Source organism: Somniosus microcephalus, chromosome 1 (assembly GCF_052327205.1).
Source record: "Somniosus microcephalus isolate GS21.2 chromosome 1, FLI_Smic_1.0, whole genome shotgun sequence".
NCBI lineage: Eukaryota > Metazoa > Chordata > Chondrichthyes > Squaliformes > Somniosidae > Somniosus > Somniosus microcephalus.
The window spans coordinates 70,529,088-70,554,790 of record NC_140987.1 but is presented as its reverse complement, the minus strand read 5'-3'; the positions used below and the strand labels follow the sequence as shown (position 1 = coordinate 70,554,790).

The window sequence follows — 25,703 nt, the reverse complement described above, 5'->3', positions numbered from 1 at the left end:
GATGGTTGGGCCTAGGACATTGCCCTGAGGAACTCCTGCAGCGATGTCCTGAGGCTGTGATGATTGACCTTCAACCACCACAACCATCTTCCTTTGTGCTAGGTATGACTCCAGCCAGTGGAGAGTTTTCCCCCCAATTCCCATTGACTTCAGCCTTACTAGGGCTCCTTCGTGCCACACTCGGTCAAATGCTGCCTTGATATCAAGGGCACCTCACCTCTGGAATTCAGCTCCTTTGTTCATGTTTGGACCAAGGCTGTAATGAGGTCGGGAGCCGAGTGGTCTTGGCGGAACCCAAACTGGGCATCAGTGAGCAGGTTATTGGTGAGTAAGTGCCGCATGGTAGCACTGTCGATGACGTCTTCCATCACTTTGCTGATGATTGAGAGTAGACTGATGGGGCGGTAATTGGCCGGATTGGATTTGTCCTGCTTTTTGTGGACAGGACATACCTGGGCAGTTTTCCACATTGTCGGATCGATGCCAGTGTTGTAGCTGTACTGGAACAGCCTGGCTAAAGGCTTGTCTAGTTCTGGAGCACAAGTCTTCAGCACGATAGCTGGGATGTTGTCAGGGCCCATAGCCTTTGCTGTATCCAATGTGCTGAGCCATTTCTTGATATCACATGGAGTGAATCGAATTATCTGAAGACTGGCTTCTGTGATGGTGGGGACCTCAGGAGGAGGCCGATATGGATCATCCACTTGGCACTTCTGGCTGAAGATGTTTGCAAACGCTTCAGCCTTGTCTTTTACACTCACGTGCTGGGCTCCACCATCATTGAGGATGGGGATATTCATGGAGCCTCCTCTTCTCGTTAGTTGTTTAATTGTCCACCACCATTCACAACTGGATGTGGCAGGACTGCAGAGCTTTGATCTGATCCGTTGATTGTGGGATCACTTAGCCCTGTCTATAGCATGCTGCTTCCGCTTTTTAGCATGCATGTAGTCCTGTGTTGCAGCTTCCCCAGGTTGGCACCTCATTTTTAGGTACGCCTGGTGCTGCACCTGGCATGCTCTTCTACACTCATTGTTGAACGAGGGTTGGTCCCCTGGCTTGGTGGTAATGTTAGAGTGAGGGATATGCCGGGCCATGAGGTTACAGATTGTGGTGGAATACAATTCTGCTGCTGATGGCCCACAGCACCTCATGGATGCCCAGTTTTGAGATGCTAGATCTGTTCTGAATCTATCCCATTGAGCACGGTGGTAGTGCCACACAACACTGGTGAATCAGTAATTCTGAACTGCAAAAAACTGAATTCTCACTGGCAGCAGTGGCCCCGTATTGATTTCTTTGTGGGTTCAACGACGAGACATTTATGAAAGAGAATGTCTTTTAATCTAAAGCTTGTTCATCTATGTTAACAGCATTACAGGAGACACCATCTTAGAGAGCCATCTAAAATGAAACTGAAACTAAACTGCTTGTCTCTGTCACATGCCCTCTGCTGGCCAGGCATAAGTAATCAATCAGGCAACTATGCTGGTAAGGCATCATAATCAAACAGGCAAATACCATCACTATTTGCTGATATCATTACATCTCCTTTTCTTAAAACAAAAGTATTTTACTTTTATCTAACAACATGTTTTCTTTGTATTACTCTGCATTTTAACTGTAACACTTAATGAACTTACATTATCATTATCATTATCAAGGTTTTTTAACCTTGTTTTGTGTGTTCACATGAAATATGTAAATACACTAGAACTTGAAGAAAGAATAAGATAACATTACTTCCTTCTATAACAATAGTCCTTAAATTTGCTCAATGAGTCTCTCAGGAGGCTTCACGTGTCTTGAGGATTTTCTGATTGATTGTCCTTGAATCTGAGTTGTTGCCTCAGATGATGTTTTCTCAGCTGTGTGATCAGGTTGCTCAACAGTATCAGTCTTTTGACCTGCTGTGTGATCAGGTTGTTCAACAGTATCAGTCTTTTGACTTGCTGTGGCTGGTCCCATGAGAAGATCTCGACGATTTCTTCGCAGAACAGCACCCTCATCTGTCTGAATGGTGTATGATCTTGGTTGAACTTCACTCAGGGCAGTTCCCTTCTGAGTCCATATGTTTGTTTTGTCTTTGAACCTTACTTGGTCACCAGTGTGGAGTTCAGGTAGGTTTTGTGTTCCTCTGTCATAGTAGTACTTTTGCTTTTCTTTCTGTTGTTCTTTGAACTTCCTCACTTTCTCCCCCTCTTTTGTTTTCAGGAGGTTCTCCGGGATGGGTAGGTTTGACCTTAGCCAACGTCCCATAAGGAGTTGGGCTGGTGACATACCACACTCGAGCGGCGTTGTGCGGTATACAAGCATGCTCTGGTAGAAGTCAGTTCCATTGTCTTTTGCCTTGTACATCAGTCTTTTCACTGTCTGGACCGATTTTTCCACTAGTCCATTGGACTGTGGATAGTGAGGACTTGACGTTGTGTGGACAAAGTCCCAGTCTTTGGCAAAGTGTCGGAAACTTGCATTGTAAAACTGGGGTCCGTTGTCTGTGAAGACCTCGCTTGCCACGCCATGTCTGGAGAATATGGCTTTCATACATCTTATCACAGCATCTGCAGTGGTGGTGTACAGTCTACAAACCTTTGGATACAGGGAGTAATAGTCTGTGACTACAAGATAGTCCTTCCCTTGACATACGAATAGGTCAGCGCCTACCTTCTGGTAAGGTCTGTCTGGCGCTGGGTGTGGCTTTAGTGGTTCTACCGGATTGCTTGCTCGATATTTCAGGCATATTGTGCAGTTTGACACCTCATTTGTCACATCTTGGTTGATTCGTGGCCAGTACATCACCTCTCGTGCTCTTTTCTTACACTTTTCGATTCCCAGATGTCCTCCATGGATCCTTTTTAGCATCTCTTTTCTCAGACTCTTTGGGATAACTATTTTACTTCCTTTGTAGATGATGTCTTCGACCAGTGATAGCTCCGCCCTGCAGTTCCAGTACTCTGCCATGTCAGGTGAGCAGTCTTGCTTCATGTTGGGCCATCCATCCAAGATGCTTTTCCTCAGTCGTCTCATTGTTTCATCTTTGTTTGTCTCAGTCTTTATGAGCTCCATTTTTGCATCTGCTATGGGCAGTGCACTTGTGATCATGTCCACGTAGGCGTTCACTTTTTCATCCATTTTGGTGTTTGCGGGCTCACTTGGGTCAACAGCTCTGGACAACGTGTCTGCTGTATACATCAGCTTACCCGGTGTGTACGCAACATTCAGTGTATAGCGTTGCAGCCTGATCATCATTCTTTGTATTCTAAGCGGACAGCTATTTAGTGGCTTTTGGAACAATGCAATCAAGGGCTTATGGTCAGTCTCTACACTGATTGCTTGTCCTGCCACAAACTGGTGAAATCTTTCACAGGCGTATGTGATGCTGAGCAGCTCCTTTTCTATTTGAGCATATCGCGTCTCCGCGTCTGTCATTGAGCGCGATGCATATGCAATAGGTTGCCAGTAGTCATATTTTTGCAGAAGAACGGCTCCGAGCCCACTCTGTGATGCATCTGATGATATCTTGATGGGTCTCGCTGGGTCATAAAACCTCAGAACTGGTTCCTCTGTGAGCAGTTTCTTTAGATCGCTCCATGACTTCTCATGCTCATGATTCCATTCCCATTCTATGTTCTTTTCAGTTAGTCGTCTCAGTGGCGCCATCTTTTCTGAGAGGTTGGATATGAATTTACCCATGTAGTTGATCATTCCATTAAACCTCTGCATGTCCTTTTTGCATTGTGGCTTTGGCATATTCTCAATGGCGGACACCTTTCTGGGATCTGGCCTGATGCCCTCACTGCTAAGGATATCTCCCACGAATGTCAGTTCTGTCACCCCGAGCTGGCATTTCTCTCTATTCAGCTTCAGGTTTGTTTTCCTAGTTGCTTCCAGCACTTTTTTCAGTCTCTCGTCATGCTCAGTTCTCGTGGTTCCCCATACTATGATGTCATCCATTGATGTATCAACTCCCTTCAGGTGCTCATAGATCATATGGATAGTTTTGTGATACACTTCAGGAGCTGAGGCAATGCCAAATGGTAACCTTAGGAATCTGTATCTGCCAAATGGACTGTTGAACGTGCACAGTCTTGAACTTGCTTCGTCCAGTTTCATCTGCCAAAATCCTGATGATGCATCTAACTTGCTGAAATACTTTGCATTTGCAAACTGTGACATGATTTCCTCACGTGTAGGAAGCTTGAAGTGCTCTCTCTTTATTGCTCTGTTTAGCTCTCTTGGATCCAGGCAAATTCTGAGCTTTCCATTCTTTTTGTCCACTACGACGAGGGAACTCACCCACTCAATTGGCTCATCTATCTTCTGAATCACATTCAGGCTTTCCATCCTGTCCAACTCTGCTTTCAGTTGCTTTTGAAGAGCAAACTGAACTTTTCTGCATGGATGTATGACCGTTGGCATACTTTTATCTATTCTGATCGTGTGTTCTCCTGGAAGGCAGCCTAGACCCTGAAATAGGTTGTTGTACTCTTTCATGAGTTCATCATAGACTGTTTCTCCTTCGCTTTCCACAACGAGGACTCTCTTTACCAGGTTCAGTCTCTCACAGGCTATTAAACCTAGTATGGCCTGCACATCCTTTGGCACCACGATTAATGCTAGCGTGTGCTCTCTGTCCTTGTGTGTCACTTTGACAATGCATCTTCCTTTCACTGGTATATCAGTACCTGAGTATCCTGTCACTTTCACTTTTATTCCATGTATCTTTGGTCTGGGTCTAATTTTCTTAAAATCTGTCTCTGATATCACATTAACTTGTGCTCCAGTATCCAATTTAAATGGAATGTGTATGTCATTCACTTTTAGTGTCAACATCCAGTCTCTTTTTTCTTCTTTTTTGTTTTCAGACACAACATCCACATTGAACTCCTCTATCTCGCTTTCATCTACTGCATGGACCTTGCTTTGTTGCGCTTGGTTCTTGCAGCAACGGGCATAATGGTTGTTTTTGTTGCAACTATTGCATTTTTTACCATATGCTGGACACTTTTTTGGTGTATGCTGTGTACCGCATCGACTACATGACTTTCAATTGCCCCTTTCATTTTCGTTCGCTGGCCACGCCTCTTTTTTCACATTGGTGCTCTTTTTGTTAAACGGTTTGTATCCGTTCATTCTCACTGCATCCACGTTGCAGCTACTGTCACTGAACAGCTCCTTTGCCTGCAACTTCACAGTCTCTGTAGCCCTACACAGTGCTATGGCTTTTCCTAGGTCTAGATCTTGCTCTCTTAGCAGTCTTTCCCTTAGACCATTATCTGGAATACCACACACCAGTCTGTCTTTTATCAGTGAGTCTGTCAGTCCCCCAAATTCACATGTTTTGCTTCGGTTTCTCAGTTCAGTCACATACTGATCAATATTCTCTCCCGTTTTCTGTACACATGTGAAAAATCTGTGCCTCTCAAACGTCACGTTACGTTTAGGTATACAGTAGGCCTCAAACTGTTCCATTATTTTATCCAGCTTCATTTTGTCTCCATCAGCAGCGAATGTGAAGTTATCATACACCTCCAGCACTTCATCACCCACGACATGCAAGAACACTGACGCTTTCATTTTATCACTTTTCTCGTCAGCTCCGATTGCCGCTAAATACAACTCCAAACGTTGTTTGAACCTTCTCCAATTTTCAGCCACATTACCTGTCAACTGAAGCTTCGCCGGTGGGTGTAATCCTACCATTTTTTCACTTCGTTAGCTATTCTCCAATGGTAAGTAATGATGTTCTCTTTTGGCTTGCTAATATGTGGAGAGCTGATTTAACTTCAGATTTTTCCTCTTCATCTCTTTCAATCACTTCTGACACCATGTATTGATTTCTTTGTGGGTTCAATGATGAGACATTTATGAAAGAGAATGTCTTTTAATCTAAAGCTTGTTCATCTATGTTAACAGCATTACAGGAGACACCATCTTAGAGATCCATCTAAAACAAAACTGAAACTAAACTGCTTGTCTCTGTCACATGCCCTCTGCTGGTCAGGCATAAGTAATCAATCAGGCAACTATGCTGGTAAGGCATGATAATCAAACAGGCAAATACCATCACTATTTGCTGATATCATTACAGCCCCCAAGATACACACATGTTGCCTTAGCATGATGACGTATGTACATAGTGTCCAACAGGTACGAGGTACTTGCTACCTGTATGGATGAGAACAAGGACTGGAGGATGGGCAAACTGACCACGGCATCATAGGAATGTGGTAGTGGTAGGCGACAGTATAGTCAGGGGAATAGATACTGTTCTCTGCAGCCGCAACAGGGAGTACCGAAGGCTGTGTTGCCTTCCCGGTGCCAGGGTTAAGGATACCTCCTCGTGGCTGGAGAAGAATTGGAGTGGGAGGGGGAGGATCCAGTTGTCGTGGTCCATGTAGGAACGAGAATGAGGTTCTGCTGAGGGAGTTTGAGGAGCTAGGGTCTAAATTAATAAACAGAACCTCAAAGGTAATAATCTCTGGATTGTTACCAGAGCTACGCACAAATTGGCATAGGGACAAACAGATTAGAGGTTTAAATGCGTGGCTCAGCGAGTGGTGTGAGAGAAAGGGGTTTCAATTCATGGGGCACTGGCATCAGTACTGGGGAAAGAGGGAGCTGTTCCATTGGGACGGGCTCCACTTAAACCAGGCTGGGACCAGTGCCCTGGCGAATCGAATAACCAGGAGCCAGCAAAGGAAGTTGGGTGGTCAGCAGTTTAATGGGAAATGGCTTGAGGGAGCAGGAAGTGGTTCTCATGGACAGGATGAGCGTGGAGAGGTCAAGAAGGGAGATCGGTGAGAAATTAAAGAAAGGTGTGCGTTCAGAGCTAGGGCAGGGGTGAACCTTCGAGGGAGTTTGGCCTGGTGGGCTAGGGAAAGGAAGGGAAGTGGCAGAGCCAGTTGACCGGATGGTCTCAATCTTAGAGGCAAAGAAGTCCATGAGCTCATCGCACTTGTTGTTGGAGGTGAGTGTGGAGGCGACAGGGGAGAGGGGTTTAAGAAGACGGTTAACTGTAGAAAATAATAGCTGGGGGTTATCTTTGCATTCCAGAATGTTTCTGGAATAATGAGCAATTCTGGCAGACAAGGTTAGGACCTAATAATGCTGTATGTGGTCCAGCCAGATCTGGCGGTGAATGGCTAAACCAGTTGTCCGCCATATCCGTTCAAGTCTGCGTCCCTTGGACTTGAGGGAGTGAAGATGTGGGCTGTACCGGGGGAACGGCCAGAGTGAGAGAAAGCAATGGTTTTTATAGGGACTAGGGCATCAATGGTGTTGGTGAGGGTGTGGTTGTGCAGATCGGTAGCTGCAGAAATGTTGTGGATGTAGGGCCAAAGGCTGGACAGTTGGGATTTCATAAGTGCAGTTGTAAGAGAGATGGGAGAGAGTTTTTTCCAGCGGCAGACACAGAAGGAAATAGGGTTGGGTGGGGGAAGGGGGATGTGAGTGGAAAGCCATACAAGAAAGTGGTCAGAGATGGCTTGATCTTTCATTGACACGGTGGGAATAGCGAGGCCACGAGAGATGACAAGGTCAAGGGGGTGGTCGTGACTATGGGTTGGGGCGTTCACATGGAGGGAGAGATTAAGGGAGGGTAGTGAACTCAGAGAGAGCATGATGAGTCCAGTCTCAGACAGGGAGTGGAATATAACCCAAGCTTTCATTTATAATTTGGAAATTTGCAAGTTGGTACCCCAGGAATCAGCGTTAGTATGGTTTTGGTTATTTTAATTCTTTTATTTCTACAATTTTACAGCACGGAAGAAGGTGATTCATAGAAACATAGAAGATAGGAGCAGGAGTAGGCCATTCGGCCCTTCGAGCCTGCTCCGCCATTCAATGAGATCATGGCTGATCATCCAAATTCAGTACCCTGTCCCTGCCTTCTTCCCATATCCCTTGATCCCTTTAACCTTAAGAAATATATCCAACCCTTTCTTGAATATATTTAATGAACTGGCCTCCACCGCCCTCTGTGGCAAAGAATTCCACAGGTTCACCACTCTCTGGGTGAAGAAATTCCTCCTCATCTCTGTCCTAAATGGCTTACCCCTTATCCTTAGACTATGACCCCTGGTTCTGGACTCCCCGGCCATCAGAAACATCCTTCCTGCATCTAGTCTGTCCAGGCCTGACAGAATTTTATAGGTTTCGATGAGATCCCCTCTCAATCTTCTAAACTCCAGTGAGTATAAGCCCAATCGACACAATCTCTCCTCATACGTCATTCCTGCCATCCCAGGTATCAGCCTGGTGAATCTTCGCTGCACTCCTTCCATGGCAAGAACGTCCTTCCTCAGGTAAGGCGACCAAAACTGCACACAATACTCAAGGTGCGGTCTCACCAAGGCCCTGTACAACTGTAGCAAGACATCCTTGTTCCTGTACTCGAACCCTCTTGCTACGAAGGCCAACATACCATTTGCCTTCTTAACCGCCTGCTGCACCTGCATGCTTACCTTCAGCGACTGGTGCACAAGAACACCCAGGTCTCTTTGCACTTCCCCTTCTCCCAGTCTATTGCCATTCAAATAATAATCTGCCTTCCTGTTTTTGCCACCAAAGTGGATAACCTCACATTTATCCACATTATAGTGCATTTGCCATGTTTCTGCCCAATCACCCAACCTGTCCAAATCGTACTGGAGTTTCATGACATCCTCTTCACAGCATACCCTCCCACCCAGCTTTGTGTTGTCTGCAAATTTGGAGATATTACATCCAATTCCCTCGTCCAGATCATTAATATATATTGTGAACAGCTGGGGTCCTAGGACCAATCCATGCGGTACCCCACTAGTCACTGCCTGCCACTCGGAAAACGACCTGTTTATTCCAACTCTTTGCTTCCTGTCTGCCAACCAGTTCTCTATCCAAGTCAATACCTTGCCCCCAATCCCATGTGCCTTAATTTTGCACGTTAATCTCTTATGTGGGACCTTATCGAAAGCCTTCTGAAAGTCCAAATACACCACATCCACTGGTTCTCCCTTATCTATTTTATCAGTTTCATCCTCAAAAAATTCCAGTAGATTAGTTAAGCATGATTTACCTTTTGTAAATCCATGTTGACTTTGTCCGATCCTGTCACTGCTTTCCAAGTGCTCTGCTATTACATCTTTTATAATGGACTCTAGCATTTTCCCCACTACTGATGTCAGGCTTACCGGTCTATAATTCCCCGCTTTTTCTCTACCACCTTTTTTGAATAGTGGGGTAACATTAGCTACCCTCCAATCCATGGGTACTGTTCCAGAGTCTATCAAGTTCTGGAAGATGACCAGCAATGCATCTACTATTTCTAGGGCCACTTCCTTAAGTACCCTGGGATGTAGATTATCAGGCCCTGGGGATTTATTGGCCTTCAGTCCCATCAAATTTCCTAACACCATTTCCCTACAAATACTGATTTCTTTCAGTTCCACCCTTTCATCGACCCTATGTTCCCCGGCATCTCTGGGAGGTTATTTGTGTCATCCTTTGTGAAGACAGAACCAAAATATGTATTTAGTTGGTCTGCCATTTCTTTGTTCCCCATTATAAATTCCCCTGATTCTGACTGCAAGGGACCTACGCTTGACTTCACCAATCTTTTTCTCTTCACATATCTATAAAAGCTTTTACAGTCAGTTTTTAGTTCCCTGCAAGCTTACTCTTATATTCTATTTTCCCTTTCTTAATTAATCCCTTTGTCCTCCTTTGTTGAATCCTAAACTGCTCCCAATCCTCAGGATTATTGCTTTTTCTGGCCAATTTATATGTCCTCTCCTTGGATCTTATGCTATCCCTAATTTCCCTTGTTAGCCACGGTTGAGTCACCTTTTTTGTTTTATTTTTATGCCAAACTGGGATGAACAAATTCTGTAGCTTATCCATTCGGTCTTTGAATGTTTGCCATTGCCTATCCACCATCAACCCTTTGAGTGCCATTCCCCAATCAATCCTACCCAACTCGCTCCTCAGACCATCGTAGTTTCCTTTATTTAAATTGAGGACCCTAGTCTCTGAGTCAACTACTTCATTCTCCATCTTAATGAAGAATTCGATCATATTATGATCGTTCCGACCCAAGGGGCCTCGTACAACAAGATTGCTAATTAATCCTTTCTCGTTACATAATACCCAGTCTAAGATGGCCTGATCTCTGGTTGGTTCCTCGACATATTGGTCCAGGAAACCATCCCGTAAACACTCCAGGAATTCCTCCTCCACAGTATTGTTACTAATTTGGTTGGCCCAATCTATAGTAGATTAAAGTCACCCATGATGACTGCTGTGCCCTTATTGCACGCTTCTTTAATTTCCCTTTTAATGCCATCCCCAACCTCCGCCTTACTGTTTGGAGGTCTATATACCACTCCCACTAACGTTTTTTTCCCCTTAGTATTTCTGAATTCTACCCATACAGATTCCACATCATCAGAGCTAATATCCTTCATTTCAATTGTGTTAATCCCTTCTTTAACCAGTAATGCTACCCCACCTCCCTTTCCTTTTTGCTTATCTTTCCTGAATATCGAATACCCCTGGATATTGAGTTCCCAGTCTTGGCCATCCTTGAGCCATGTTTCCGTAATCCCAACCAAATTGTATTCGTTTACCTCTATTTGCGCAGCCAATTCATCCACCTTATTGCAAATGCTCCTCGCATTAAGACACAAAGCCTTCAGGCTTGTTTTTTTAACACTCTTAGACCTATTAGAATTATTATTTACTGTGGCCATGTTTGATTTAAACCGTTGATTTCTCTGACTGCCACTTTTGTTTTTCTCCTTCCTATCTTTTGCTTTTATCCTTGTTTCCCTTTCCTCTGTCTCCCTGCTCAGTTTCCCAACCCCCTGCCATTTTAGTTTAAACCCTCCCCCAGAGCACTAGCAAACACTCCCCCTAGGACATCAGTTCCAGCCCTGCCCAGGTGCAAACCGTCCGGTTTGAACTGGTCCCACCTCCCCCAGAACCGGTTCCAATGTCCCAGGAACTTGAATCCCTCCCCCTGGCACCATTCCTCTAGCCACGTATTAAGCTGAAGTATCCTTCTATTTCTACTCTGACTAGCATGTAGCACTGGTAGCAATCCTGAGATTACTACCTTTGAGGTCCTGTTTTTTAATTTATCTCCTAACTCCCTATATTCCGCTTTTAGGACCTCATCCTGCTTTTTACCTATATCGTTGGTGCCTATATACACCACGACAACTGGCTGTTCACCCTCCCCTTTCAAGGTGCTCTGCAACCGCTCGGAGACATCCTTGACCCTTGCACCGGGGAGGCAACACACCATCCTGGAGTCTCGTTTGCGGCCGCAGAAACGCCTATCTATTCCCCTTACAATAGAATCCCCTATTACTATAGCTCTACCCCTCTTTTTCCTCCCATTCTGTGCAGCAGAGCCACCCCTGGTGCCAGGAAGTTGGCTGCTGCTGCCATCCTCTGATAAGCCATCACCCCCAACAGTACCCAAAGTAGTGTATCTGTTGGAGAGGGGGATGGCCACAGGGGACCCCTGCACTACCTGCCTGCGCCTAGTACTCTGCCTGTTGGTCACCCGTTCCCTTTCTTCCTGTCCAACCTCTACCTGCGGCGTGTCCAACTCCGTAAACGTGCTATTCACGATGTCCTGAGATTCGGCCCATCGTGCCTGTGCTGGCTCTTTGAAAGAGCTCTCCAATTAAGTCCCACACCCCAGCTTTTTCCTCATAGTCCTGCGAATTAATCCTCTTCAAATACATGTCCAATTGCCTTTTGAAATTCCTGTGGAATTTGATTCCACCACCCTTTCAGGTAGCGTGTTCCAGATCATAACAACCTTCTTAGAAGCACAGAAGGAGGCCATTCGGCCCATCGAGTCTGTGCCGGCTCTTTCAAAGAGCAATCCAGTTAGTCCCACTCCCCCACTCTTTCCCCAGATCCCTGCAATTTTTTCTCCTTCAAGTATTTATCAAATTCCTTTTTGAAGGCTACTATTGAATCTGTATCCACCACACTATCAGGCGGTGCATTCCAAATCCTAACCACTCATTGCATTAAAAAGTTTTTTCTCATCTCGCCTCTGGTTCTTTTGCCTCTGGTTACCGACCCTTCAGCCACTGGTAAGTTTCTCTTTATTGACTTTATTTAAACTGTTGATTGAATGGGAAAAAATTCTCCTCATTTCCCTCTAGTTCTTTTGCCAATTATTTTAAATCTATGACCTCTGGTTATCAACCCACTTGCCAAAAAAAAAAGAAAATTTCTCCCTATTTGCTCTATCAAAACCTTTCATAATTCTGAATACCTATATTAGGTCAGCCTTTAATCTTCTCTGCTCTAAGGAGAATAATTCCTGAGTATTTCCAGTCTCTCCACATAACTGAAATCCCTCATCCCTGGTATCATCCTGGAAAACCTCCTCTGTACCCGCTCTAAGGCCTTGATATCCTCTGTAAAATGTGGACACAATATTCCAGCTGAGGCCTAACCAGTGATTTGTAAAGGTTTATCATAACGTCCTTGTGTTTACAATGTAAATATAATGTTGTAATGGATCTAAAATTATATAATTGCAGAAATCTCCATTGTTTCAAAGATGCAGTGGAACAGTACAGCTAATTGGGAGTTATTTTTCGAAAGTAGCAACAGCCAAGTGGGTTGTGAGTTTCACACCCCATCACCAGCGAAGGAAAGGCAATCAAAGACCCCCGCCCACAAGCCTCACTCCCTCTCCTCCTCCCCCCACAACCACCTCCCCCTCTCCCCCGCAACCCCCTCCCCCCTCCTTCTCCCCCACAACCACCTCCCCCTCTCTGCCTCCCCCCACAACCACCTCCCCCTCTCCCCCCTCCTTCTCCCCCACAACCACCTCCCCCTCTCTGCCTCCCCCCACAACCTCCTCCCCCCCTTCTCCCCCCACAACCACCTCCCCCTCTCCCCCACAACCACCTCCCACAAGCCTCTCCTCCCCCCACCCCCACAAGCCCCTCCCACAAGCCACGCCCCTCTCCTCCCCTGACAAGCTCCGCCCACTCTCTGCTTCCCCCTCTCTGCCTCCCCCCCACAAGCCCCTCCCCTCTCGGGCCCTCCCCTCATAAGCCCCCCCATAAGCCCCCCCTCCACTCTCCTCACAAGCCGCTCCCCTTTCCGCCTCCCCCCTCTCGGGCCCTCCCCTCATAAGCCCCTCCTCCTCTCCTCCCCCCTCCACTCTCCTCACAAGCCCCTCCCCTCTCAGGCCCCGCCCCGCGGTGAGTGAGTGAGTGTGAGATGGCGGCGGTGTGGTTGTTATGCGGCGAGTTGCTGTGGAAGCAGGGTTTCAGGCTGCGCCGTGCGGCGGCTTCTAGGTGAGTTGAGCGGGTACAGTGGCGAGGGTCGGGAGCCAGAGTCACTCATAGAGACAGCTCCCGGCCCGGTTAAGCTAAAGGGGTATTTACACCGCCGGCCGGGAGTTCAACAACAACTACTACTGTATTTATATGGAGTTTAGAAGAATGAGAGGTGAGCTCATTGAAACATATAAGATTCTGAGGGGGATTGACAGGGTCGATGCTGAGCGGTTGTTTCCCCTGGCTGGAGAGTCTAGAACTAGGGGGCATGGTCTCAGGATAATGGGTTGGCCATTTAGGGCTGAGATGAGGAGGAATTTCTTCACTGGGAGTGTTGTGAATCTTTGGAATTGCGGCCTGGTGTGAACCCAGGTAGACAAAGTGCTCGAGCAGGTCGGTTAGCTCTCCAGAGCACTTTATAAAAATACTGCAGAGTCTCTTTAATGTTGAGAAAATGGATACTCTCTGCACTCTTAAAACATTACAAAAAACAGTTGCTGGGAGCAAAGCTTTGTTCAGTCATCTTCGTTCTCTCCTGTAGGCAGAGCACAAGAACATTAGGGCGCTGCTGGCCTTGTTTCACACTCTGCAGATACCAATGACAACTTGTATTTATACAGCGCCTTTAACATAGTAAAATGTCCCAAGGCACTCACAGGAGCGTTATCAAACAAAATTTGACACCAAGCCACATAAGGAACCAGGTGAGTGCAGTCTCAGCTAGCTGGATGATGGTGGGGAGGTGTTGGAGGAGGAGGATGGCGTGGTCAACCTTGTCAAAGGCTGCAGACAGATCGAGAAGGGCGAGGAGGGATTGTCCTATCACCATCTCGTCTCGTTTTGAATACCTCTTAATGTCTCTTCACTTCTTTTGTTCTGTCCCAGCCCGGCCTTTCGATCTATTTCATTTCCTTTCCAGTTTTGAAAAAGGGTTAGACCCGAAACGTCGACTCTAATTTCTCTCCACGGATGTTGTCTGGCCTGCTGAGTTTTTCCAGCATTTCCTGTTGTTATTTATGAGAGATAGTTAACCTTTGTCACAGTCACAAAGGATGTCAATTTGGAATTTGAGAGCTGTTTTGGTACTGTGGCAGGGGCGGAAACCAGATTGGAGGGATTCAAGCATGGAGTTCTGGTAAAGGTGGGCACGGATTTTTGAGGTGACAACACGTTCAAGGACTTTGGAGAGGAAAGGGTGGTTGGAGATGAGGTGGTAGTTTGCAAGACGGAGGGGTCAAGGGTTGGTTTTTAAGAAAAGGGGTCAGTGCCTGAGGAGAGCGAACCATTAACCATGTCAGCTAACATAGGAGCCAGAAAAGGAAGTTGGGTGGTCAGCAGTTTAGTGGGAATAGGGTCGAGGGAGCAGGAAGTGGGTCTCATGGACAAGCTGAGCATAGAGAGGTCAAGAGGGGAGATTGGAGAGAAACTGGAGAAAGATGCGAGTTCAGGGCTAGGGTGGGGGGCACCGCTAGAGGGCGCCTGGCCCAGTGGGCTAGAGGGCGCCTGGCCCAGTGGGCTAGAGGGCGCCTGGCCCAGTGGGCTAGAGGGCGCCTGGCCCAGTGGGCTAGAGGGCGCCTGGCCCAGTGGGCTAGAGGGCGCCTGGCCCAGTGGGCTAGAGGGCGCCTGGCCCAGTGGGCTAGAGGGCGCCTGGCCCAGTGGGCTAGAGGGCGCCTGGCCCAGTGGGCTAGAGGGCGCCTGGCCCAGTGGGCTAGAGGGCGCCTGGCCCAGTGGGCTAGAGGGCGCGAAGGGAAGTGGCCTCAATCTTAGAGACAAGCCCATGAGCTCCTCGCACTTGTTGTTGGTGAGTGTGGAGGAGATGGGGGAGAGGGTTTTAAGAAGACGGTTAGCAGTAGAGAATAGAATCTGGGGGTTATCTTTGCATTCCAGAATGATCCTGGAATAGTGAGCAGTTTTGGCAGACAAGAGTATGACCTGATAATGCTGTATGAGGTCCAGCCAGATCTGGCGGTGAATGGCTAAACCAGTTGTCCGCCATATCCTTTCAAGTCTGCGCCCCTTGGACTTGAGGGAGTGAAAATGAGGGCCATACCAGGGGGAATAGCCAGGGTGAGAGAGAGTAATGGTTTTTATAGGGACTAGAGCATCAATGGTGGTGGTGAGGGTGTGGTTGAGCAGATCGGTAGCTACAGAAATGTCATGGTGAATGGTGGGCCAAAGGCTGGACTGTTGGGATTTCATAAGTGCAGTTGTAAGAGAGTTAGGAGAGAGTTTTTTCCAGGGACGGACATAGAAGCAAGTACGTTTGGGTGGGGAAAGGGGGATGTGGGTGGAAAGCGATACAAGGAAGTGGTCAGAGATGGTCTTATCTTCGATTGACACGATGGGAGTAGTGAGGCCACGAGAGGTGACCAGGTCGAGGGTGGTGGCTGTGAATATGGTTTGGGGCATTCACATGGAGGAAGAGATTAAGGGAGGATAGGAGGGTAGTGAACTCAGAGGAGAAAGAGCATGATGAATTGAGATGGAGGCTGAAATGACCGAGGAGGAGAAGTCGTTTGGTGCAGAAGCTGAGGGAGGAAAGCAGTGAAGATATCTCGGTGACAACATTTTTATGGTACTTGGGTGGGCGGTAGAGAACGAGAATTTTAAATGAGAGGTGAGAGGGGTGGAACAAGGTGAAATGCTCAAAGGAGGAGAAAGCGCCGGAGGAATAGGGGGACAGACGAAGGTGTGATTTGGTGATGAGAGCCACACCACCACCACGCCGGTCTGAGCGGGGCAAGTGGAGGAAGGTATAGGCAGGTGGGGAGGCTTCATTTAAGGGTAAGGTGTCATCACCCTTCAACCAAGTTTCCGTCAGGGTCATGAAGTCGATGCAGTCATCCACGATAATCTCATGGATGGCAAGGGCCTTATTCGCAAGTGAACGGACATTCTGGAGGGAGATGCAGAGAGGATCGGTGATGGCTGCCCCACTGCCAGCATCCACAGGGTGAACGCTGGGGAGGATGAGTTGGAAAGGGAGGAGATTGGCATGATTAGCTCCCCCACAGGCGCGCTGGGCGGGAAGGTCGGTGAGAGAGTAGGATGGGACAGTTGGGGTTGCTACTCGTGAGGAGGCAGCGACGAGTGCCACGGTGGGCCCTTTGGAGGATGCCAAGAGAGGCACAGAGGGAAGCTGTAGACTTTTAAGAGGGAGTCAAGCCTGGGTCGGCGGCAGGAGAGTCGGAAGGTTGAAGAGTAATGAAGGGGTGGAGTAGGGATTTGGGAGGGACGAGTATCCGAGAGAGGAGAGATGATAGGGGGCATGATGACAAGAGAGACCAGTCAGGGAGGGAGAGAGAGAAAAGAAAAAGGGGGCGAAGCAAGTGGGAATGGAAGTGAACTTCTCCGGTCTGGAACGGCAGCCAAAATGCGCATGCGAATAGGCACAGGGAAAAACTCAAGTTATGTACGCCTGGCTGTGTAGCAATTATTGGGATGCATATTTCCTGGCAGTAGCAGGGCATAGGTTGGTGACAATAGTAGGGAGGCCAAAGTTAAAGTCGGAGGTCCCCGGAGGGAAAACGTTGACATAGGTAGGATGGAGTTAGTGTGGAGCATCGACAAACTGAGTGTTAAAGAGGCATTTACACTGCTGGCTGGGTGCTGGGGGGCATTTACACCACCGGCTGGGTGCTGGCCACAACACACTTCACAGCAGTGAATCTCAAAAATCAACAGGAGCCTGAGAAGTGGCTACTGAAAGTCTGCTCAGAGGTAGGTTTTAAGAAGCGTCTTAAAGGAGGAAAGTGAGGTAGAGAGGCATGAGGTTCAGGGAGGGCATTCCAGAGTTGTGGGCCTTGGGAGCTGAAGGCACGGCTGCCAATGGTGGAACGATTAAAATCAGGGATGCTCAACTGACCAGTCTTAGAGGAGCGCAGGTATCTCGGAGGTGTGGGGCTGAAGACTGGCTTCTGTAATGGTGGAGACGTCAGGAGGAGGCCGATATGGATCATCCACTCGGCACTTCTGGCTGAAGATGGTTGCAAACGCTTCAGCCTTGTCTTTTGCACTCGTGCTGGGCTCCGCCATCATTGAGGATGGGGATATTTATGGAGCCTCCTCCTCCCGTTAGTTGTTTAATTGTCCACCACCATTCATGACTGGATGTGGTAGGACTGCAGAGCTTTAATCTGATCCGTTGATTGTGGGATCGCTTAGCTCTGCCTATAGCATGCTGTTTCTGCTTTTTAGCATGCATGTAGTCCTGTGTTGCAGCTTCCCCAGGTTGGCACCTCATTTTTAGGTATGCCTGGTGCTGCTCCTGGCATGCTCTTCTACACTCTTTATTGACCAGGGTTGGTCCCCTGGCTTGATGGTAATGGTAGAGTGAGGGATATGCCAGGCCATGAGGTTACAGGTTGTGGTGGAATAGTATTCTGCTGTTGCTGATGGCCCACAGCGCCTCATGGATGCCCAGTTTTGAGATGCTAGATCTGTTCTGAATCTATCCCATTTAACAAATGGCATGGTCTCAATTTTAATGATAAAGAAGTCCATGAGCTACTTGCACTTGTTGGAAGTGAGGGTGGAGGTGACCGGGGAGAGGGGTTTAAGAAGACAGTTTGCAGTCGAGAAAGGAAGCTGGGCTTTATCCTTGCATTCCATGATGTTCCTGGAATAGTGATCAATTTTGGCAGACAAGAGCAGGACCCAATAATGCTTTATGTGGTCCAGCCAGATCTGGCGGTGAATGGCTAAACCAGTTGTCCGCCATATCCGTTCAAGTCTGCATCCCTTGGACTTAAGGGAGCAGAGATGAGGGCCGTACCAGGGGGAACGGCCAGGGTGAGAAAGTAATGGTTTTAATGGGGACTAGGTCATCAAAGGTGGTGGTGAGGGTGTGGTTGAGCAGATCGGTAGCTGCAGAAATGTCGTGGGGAATGGCGGGCCAAAGGCTGGGCAGTTGGGATTTTGAAACTGCAGTTGTACGTGAATTGGGAGAGTGTTTCTTCCAAGGGCGGACACGGAAGGGAATAGGGTTGTGAGGGGGATGTGAGTGGAGAAGTGGTACAAGTGATCAGAGATGGTCTTATCTGTGATTGACATGGTGGGAGTAGCGAGGAGTTTAGGGAAGGAATTCCAGAGCTTAGGGCCTCAGCAGCTGAAGGTACAGCTGCCAATGCTGTGGCGAAGGCACAGGTTACAGTGAAGCCAAGAATTGGAGGAATGCAGAGATCTTGGAGGATTGTAGGGCTGAAGGAGGTTACAGAGGGGTGAGGCCATGGAGGGTTTTGAAAATAAGGATGAGAATTTTAAAATTGAAGCGCTGTCGGACTGGGAACCAATGTAGGTCAGCGAAGCCAGGGGTGATGGGTGAACGGGACTTGGTGCGAGTTAGGACACAGGCAGCAGAGATTTGGATGACCTCAGGCTTTTGGAGGTTAAAGCAGAAAATGCTGGATGGATGCTTTACCTAGACATAATCACTTACATCAGTACATGTCCAAAAACTGTCAATACTGTTTAAAAGTGAGTTTAAAAAAAAGTGTTCTTCGGATGTAGGTGATGCTGGCAAGACAGTATTTCGTTGCCCCTCCCTAGTTGCTCTGAGGGCATCAAGTCAATCATGTAGTGTGGGACTGGTGTCACATGTAGACCAGACTGGGTAGGGATGACAGGTTCCCTTCCTTGAAGGACATTAGTGAACCAGTGGGATTTTACAACAATCCAGCAGCTTTTACGGTCATCATTCTGGTGCTAGTGTACAATTTTGCCAGATTGAGTGAATTCGAGATTCATAAATAGAGGAATAGAATATAAAAGCAAAGAGATCATGCTAGAACTTTATAAATCACTGGTTAGGCCTCCGCTGGAGTATTGTGGACAATTCTGGGCACCACACTTCAGGAAAGATGTAAAGGCTTTAGAAAGGGTACAGAGGAGGTTTACCAGGATGTTACCAGGGGTGAGTGACTTCAGTTATGAGGAGAGGTTGGAAAAGTTAGGTTCTGATGAAGGGTCACAGACCTGAAACGTTAACTCTGTTTCTCTCTCCATGGATGCTGCCTGACCTGCTGAGTGTTTCCAGCATTTTCTGTTGTTAATTTGGAAAAGTTGGAGTGTTCTCCTTGGAACAGAGAAGATTAAGAGGTGACCTAATAGAGGTTTTGAAGATGATGAGGTTTTGATAGAGTAGATAGAGAAAAACTATTTCCTCAGGCGAGTAGGTCAATAACTAGAGGTCATAGATTCAAAATCATTGACAAAAGATGTAGAGGGGTGATGAGAATTCTTTTTACCGAGAGTTGTGGGGATCTGGAACGCTCTACCTGAAAAGGTGGTGGAAGCTGATTCCATCAATAATTTTAAAAGGGAATTGGACGGGTACTGGAGGATGAGGAACTTACAGGGTTATGGACAAAAAGCGGGGGTGTGGGATGAAGCACGACTGATCTTTCAAAGAGCCAGCACAGGCACGACGGGCCGAATGGCCGCCTCCTGTGCTGTAAGTTTCTATGATTCTATAACATTCGATGGTGGGATTTGAACTCGTGACCTCTGAGTTGCTAGCCCAAGACCATAAACACTAGCAAAATACTGTACTGCTGCGCCATTTGTAAACCAAAATCAATGTGTCACACTCCAAGCAAGTTAGGTTTTTTAAAAAGGAATCACTGGCCCAATCATTTCAAACTGCCCAGGGATATACCAGGAGGCTGACATTTACCATCAGCAAGAACAAGAGGTTGCAAGCCCACAGAGGTATGTTTATTATACATAAATCAGGGTTGTTGGGCTAAATGGGAGAAGGTGGAAAATGTCTTGTGGGGTGGTGAGGATACTGTTTTATTATGGGCCTTGTTTAATATTAAAAAATGACTTTTTGAAACAATATCTAATTGTCATCTGAGGCAAGACATGTTGACCTCTGGAAGGTAGTTACCAGCCGCAGCACTGTTTGATTTTGGAAGTATGGGTGAGTTGCTCCATCTCCTGATGGTGATAATGGTCTGGATTTTGCGGTCAGTGGCGAAGTGATGGCACTCCACACCGCTGACCTCGAAGAAAGCTGCCCACAAAGATCTAGTGATCTCTGGTGTGGATTTTACCTTTCCTGACATTAATTTCATTCTGGTGCCATCTATAGGGGATGCCATCAAGCAGGCTCAGCAGCCAATCACTTTTTTTTATTAATTCATGGGATGTGGGCGCCGCTGGCAAGGCCAGCATTTATTGTCCATCCTTAGTTGCCTTTGAGAAGGTGGTGGTGAGCCGCCTTCTTGAACCGCTGCAGTCTGTGTGGTGAGGGTACTCCCACTGCTGTTAGGGAGAATTCTCACAGACAGCAAACCAGCAAGTGTAAAGCACTGATTATCCTTCACCTTTTGATCATTTTAAAGATTGGGACATACACATGGGATTAAGGTAGAAACTGAAATATAATAACTTAAAACAAATCCATAGATTTCAAACTTTTTTTAATCATAATGGAGAAATTTGACATTCCACAAATATAAAATTAGTTTTTCAGGGCCAGAGAGGTTGTTCAGCAGTAACTATGACTTAAAAAGGTGTTAAAAATCTAGTTACACCTCATTCAAGACTTGCTGTTTAAAAAAACCCCAAAATTGAGATTAGAGCGTAATAGTAGAAGTTCACGTCAGTTCAAGTGATTTCTAAGATTTCCATCTGCGAGGACTTCAACAGCGCACCCTATGGAGAAGCAGGTAATCACTGACAGCAACTTCTGGATTTCCGTGTTTAACTGCGCATGTGCGGACGCCAGAAGTTGCTGTCAGTTTCACAAAGTACTGACGGCAAGGCTGACAGTTTCGCCGTCATTACAACCACAAAATCCGGGCCAATGTGTGGTATGGGACATCAGGTGGTGCAGTTTCACAAATGGAAGAAATGCCCATCTGTTTTTTAAACCAAGAACTTAAAGTTGTGTTTTTAGTTTCAGAAATATTCTAAAACCAAATAGATGGGAACCCTAATCAAACGTCGTAATATTTCTAAATTCTCAACAAGTGAGTGTCACCACTGAAGTGTGATTGCCTGCCTGGTGTGGAAAGGAGCTATTGTGTAAATGGTGGAAGCTTATTGTGAAAATTACAACAGTGAACACAGTCTACAGGGGATATTGTGGTCACTAGAATAATATAATAAACCTCTTCACAATTGACAAAATGGACCAAAACAAATTGTAGTGAAAGGTTCTAGCCCTGGGGGGACAAGTGAAAAATGAGGGAGTAAGAAGGACAGTCGGATGGACTTTTACCTACAAAATAACTGACTGCATTTCAAAAGGAATTCATTGGGATGTCCCGGGGATGTGAAAAGTGTTATATAAATCCCAAGTCTTTTTTTTCACTCAAGGGGTTAAGTTGCCATGTAAGACCATTGAAGTGGCCAGTGTAAGTGGAATCAGCCCAGAAATTCGGGTCGGGGGCTTCCCGCGGGTGCAAGCCCCCGACCTGCACTTACCTTGCGCGCCGGCCGTTGAGCTCTGGGCCCCTGTGGAATTCCGATCCGGGGCCTGGTCCAGCTGCCGGCGGGCAGTGCTTGCGTAGCCCAGGGGCGCAGTTAGTTCGATGCGTCCCCTGGGATCACGTGGACCATGGGGAGCCAATCGGAGCAGGGAATGCTCCATTGATATGTCTGACAGGAAGTGCTGTCAAGACTTATAAATACTACGGCCCCAAAATAGCACTAAATCTTCAAATAATTTTTTTTTTTAATCACATTTTTTAAATAAACTATAAATTACATGAAATAACTATTTTAAACAATTTAAATTTTTGAATTTTTTTTTTTAATTTTCTAACGGGGCTAAAAATAAACTTACCGTGCTTTAAAGCATTTAAAAATAATAAACCTGTGGAAAAAATGTTTTAATTTTAATTAATTCACCACTTACCTTGTAAAAAGCAGGCCTTACAAGGCCTGCTTTTTACATTTCTAAATTCTGCAGGCTTACGTTCCCGGGAAAACCTGCAAAAAAGACCGAAGTTCGACGCGCACGCGCAGCCTCTCCCGCGCACGCGTTCGACCTCTGAACCCCTTCGTTCAGAGGAACGGAAGTGCCGGTTTCCCGCGCATGCAGGAAACCGGCACTTCCATTGGGCCTACGGGTGAGTACCCTGTGCATACTCACCCGTGGAGACCTGAATTTCTGGGCCAATGTATTTGTGGAGCACACAGGCACCAAGCTTTATGGTGAGAGGACAGGTGGGGTGGGGTGGGCTTATTGGACCCAAAGGCGCTTTTTTCGTAAAAATTCACGTGGGCTCACAAATGGAAAATGAGAGGATATGTTATATAGTAACGTTCCATGTTTCTGATTGTATCATTTATAAGAGACAAAGGCCTAGAAATTCAGTTGGCGCCGCGCCAGGGCTTTAGCGCCGGAAATTTAGCGCTGGCGCTAAGTCCCCCTGCGCGCGCCAAAAATTCAGTAGCGCCGCGCCCAAACGGCTGCTGGCGCTACAGGAGGGTGTCAGCGCCTCGAAATGGGCGCTGACTGTCGCATTGCGGCGCAATTCCGGCGCTGCGGCACCCGATGCGGTGCGGCAGGCTGGGGAAGTGCAGGCCTCCTCCTTCAGTTAAGGAGGAGCTGCCTGCACCCGCCCGCTGGCCGTTGAAATCTTGAAAAAAATGAGCCCGGCACCTCGGAGAAGTGCCGGGCTCGCAGGCCAGACGCATCTGTTCCGCGGGGGGAGGGTGGAAGAGTCCGGGGAGGGAGGTGCGGGCAGGCGGCCGGCGGGAAAGCGGCCGGCCGCCGCGCGACCTTAATGCGCCGGCGCTAACTCGCGTAGGACTCTGCTGAAACATCGTTAGTTGCGGCTGCCACGGGCGAGGCGGCCGCAACTCAATTTTGGCGTTGGGGCCCGTCACCACGGCAACCGGGACGCTGCGCACACCGATGACGTCATCGGTGCCGGCGCAGCGCAACCGGTCTAACGCCAATGGCAGGGCCCCACTGAATTTACAAACCGGCCATAACTCCGGCGCTAGGCCCTCTAGCGCCTCAAATGGGGCGCTAACTCTACTGAATTTTCAGCCCAAAGTGTTCTGTGCATTATGTGAAGATGTTGCAAAACAGAAAAAGTGTCAGTGTTTTTAATAAGGTGGCAAGAACCATGGGCGCCAGTTATATAACTGATTATTTTGATAGTAAATCTAAATCTCTGCTCCTTGTAGAGAAACCAAGCCAGTGAAAATATACTGACGGCAGTTATAAAGGGCATAGAGTTGGAATTGTAAATTTCCATGGAAATACCCATGGCTGCATGAATTTATCTACTTCTACAGCAATAACTTTGTTGGTTCAGTGACCTGTCCTTGATTTCAGAACCCCTCGACACCATAATCTGAACTAGTGTCACAGTTCACTTGCCAAGTGCTATAAATTACTATCATTAGGTATCATAATTCCTGCATTCTGAACCAACAGTACATAACAAATCTGGGTACTTTACTGAATGTGTAAATGAGCCTTTTTTGACTCATATTTTACGTGTACTTTTGTTTGTTTCTGTTTTAGCCAGTTGTCTTCCCATCTCTCCTAAAGATGCTGACTCATGCTGGGGTACAGTTCCTTCGTACCTCATTGGGAGGGGAGATTTCCTCTGTGTGCTGTATGTAGCAAACTCATCAACGCATTGTTTATAAATGAGTTTATGATTTTGTTATGTATAACACACAGTGGAAATCTCCAAGTTTCACTTCTTGTGAGCTGGTTTTTGTTGCCCTCTCCCTTCCTAAGGCCAGTTGTGTAGTACTGTTGCTACCCAGACTGAGATCAGCTAACTCGGCACACACCAGAAATTGAACCACTGTCCTTTCTGGCCTGTTTTAGGGAGCCGGTTACTTTATTCTGTGACTGCCCCCCCCCCCCCCCCCCCCACCCCTCTTTGCATTCACTCTTCCCCAATATGATGCGTCATTCCCTGGTTGAGATGGCAGGTAAGCTTCCAGGCCACTCAAAGTTGCAAGGGCCCAGTGGTGACTTGTCCTGTTTTTCCCTTCCCTGTGGGGACGTCCGATCTTCAGCTTGGTTTTCCTCTGATTAACCGAGGACCATGAGAAATGGAGACGCGCGATGCACCAAGCAACGCTCTAACGGAACATGGGACAATGATTGATTATTCCTCTGATTAGATGCATGAGATTGGGAACTCCCGTTGTGTCACATTGTAATGGAGCGCAAATTACTGGCCCTAAACTTCAATGATTATCTGTGTAGTTGCACTTTTTGTGTAGTGGCAGCACTGTTGAGTCAGAAGGTTGTGCTTTCAAGCCCCGTTCCAGAGATTTGATCACATAATCTAGGCTGACCCTCCTGTGCAGTACAGAGGGAGATTGGCACTATTGGAGATGCTGTCTTGCAAGTGAATGTAAAAGATCCCATGGCACTTTTTGAAGAGGAGCAAGGGATATCTCCCTGTGTGTTGACCAATATTTATCCCTCAACCAGTGTCACTAAAATATTATCTGGTCATTATCGCATTGCTGTTTGTAGGACCTAGCTGAGTGCAAATTGGTTGCCATGTTACCTTACATTACAATAGTGCCTACACTTCAAAGGTACTTAATTGGCTGTGAAGCACTTTGGGACATCCTGAGGTCATGAAAGGTGCTGTATAAATGCAAGTTTGTTTCCTTCCTTTAACACCCTCTGAGTTGAACCTATAGAATTGTAGATGGGTAAACTTAAATTATTGAATTACTGACTGATCTGTTTGTCAGAAATTCTGCTTCATAAACATTCCCAGCACAGCAGATATCATCCTCCACCAGCTTTGGAACATTAGTGACCTTTGAACTGGAATAAAATGAAGTTCCCCGTAAGTGGGTTGCTATAGATTGTGAAAAATCTGTTTTGCATCAGGGTCTTTCCCCATGCCAGCCCAAGGTTTGGACAGGTAGTCATGTAAGTGATTATGTCTAGGTAAAGCATCCATTTAGGAGACCTAGGTAATATATCTCACAACGTAAGTGTGAAAACACCTGCCATGTAACAGAAGGCCCTCCAGCTTTCTTTCGTTAACCTCACCTTGGAAAGGGTGTACAGGAGATTTACTAGAATGGCATCGGGGATGAAGGACCAGAGTTGTTCACAATTCTGAGGGGTTTTGAAAGAGTAGACAGATAGAGAGAAACTGTTTCCACTGGTAGGAGGGTCAGTAACCAGAGGACACAAGATAATTGGCAAAAGAACCAGGGGGCAGCTGAGAATTTAGAATGCACTTCCTGAAAGGGTGGAGGAGGTGGATTCAATAGTAACTTTCAAAAGGAAATTGGATAAATACTTGAAAAGGCAGAATTTGTAGGACTATGGGAAAAGAGCAGGGAAGTAGGACTAATTGGATAGCTCTTTCAAAGAGCCGGCACAGGCATGATGGGCCATATGGCCTCCTTCTGTGGTGTATGATTCTATGAATCTTCCACCCT

At 46.9% G+C, this 25,703-nt stretch overlaps 2 protein-coding genes across 8 annotated transcripts in view; one reads left to right on the top strand and one right to left on the bottom strand.

The window, feature by feature from the left end:
- LOC147124155 (inorganic pyrophosphatase-like) overlaps positions 1 to 25,703 on the bottom strand; it is a 246,223-nt gene that overhangs the window by 151,826 nt on the left and 68,694 nt on the right. The window lies entirely within an intron of this gene.
- Positions 13,192 to 25,703, top strand: part of LOC147124156 (long-chain specific acyl-CoA dehydrogenase, mitochondrial-like) — a 39,972-nt gene continuing 27,460 nt past the window's right edge. Inside the window, exon 1 of the mRNA XM_085982891.1 lies at positions 13,192 to 13,319. Coding sequence (XP_085839017.1) covers positions 13,243 to 13,319 — 77 coding nt within the window. The 5' untranslated portion in view covers positions 13,192 to 13,242. The remainder of the gene's footprint in view (positions 13,320 to 25,703) is intronic.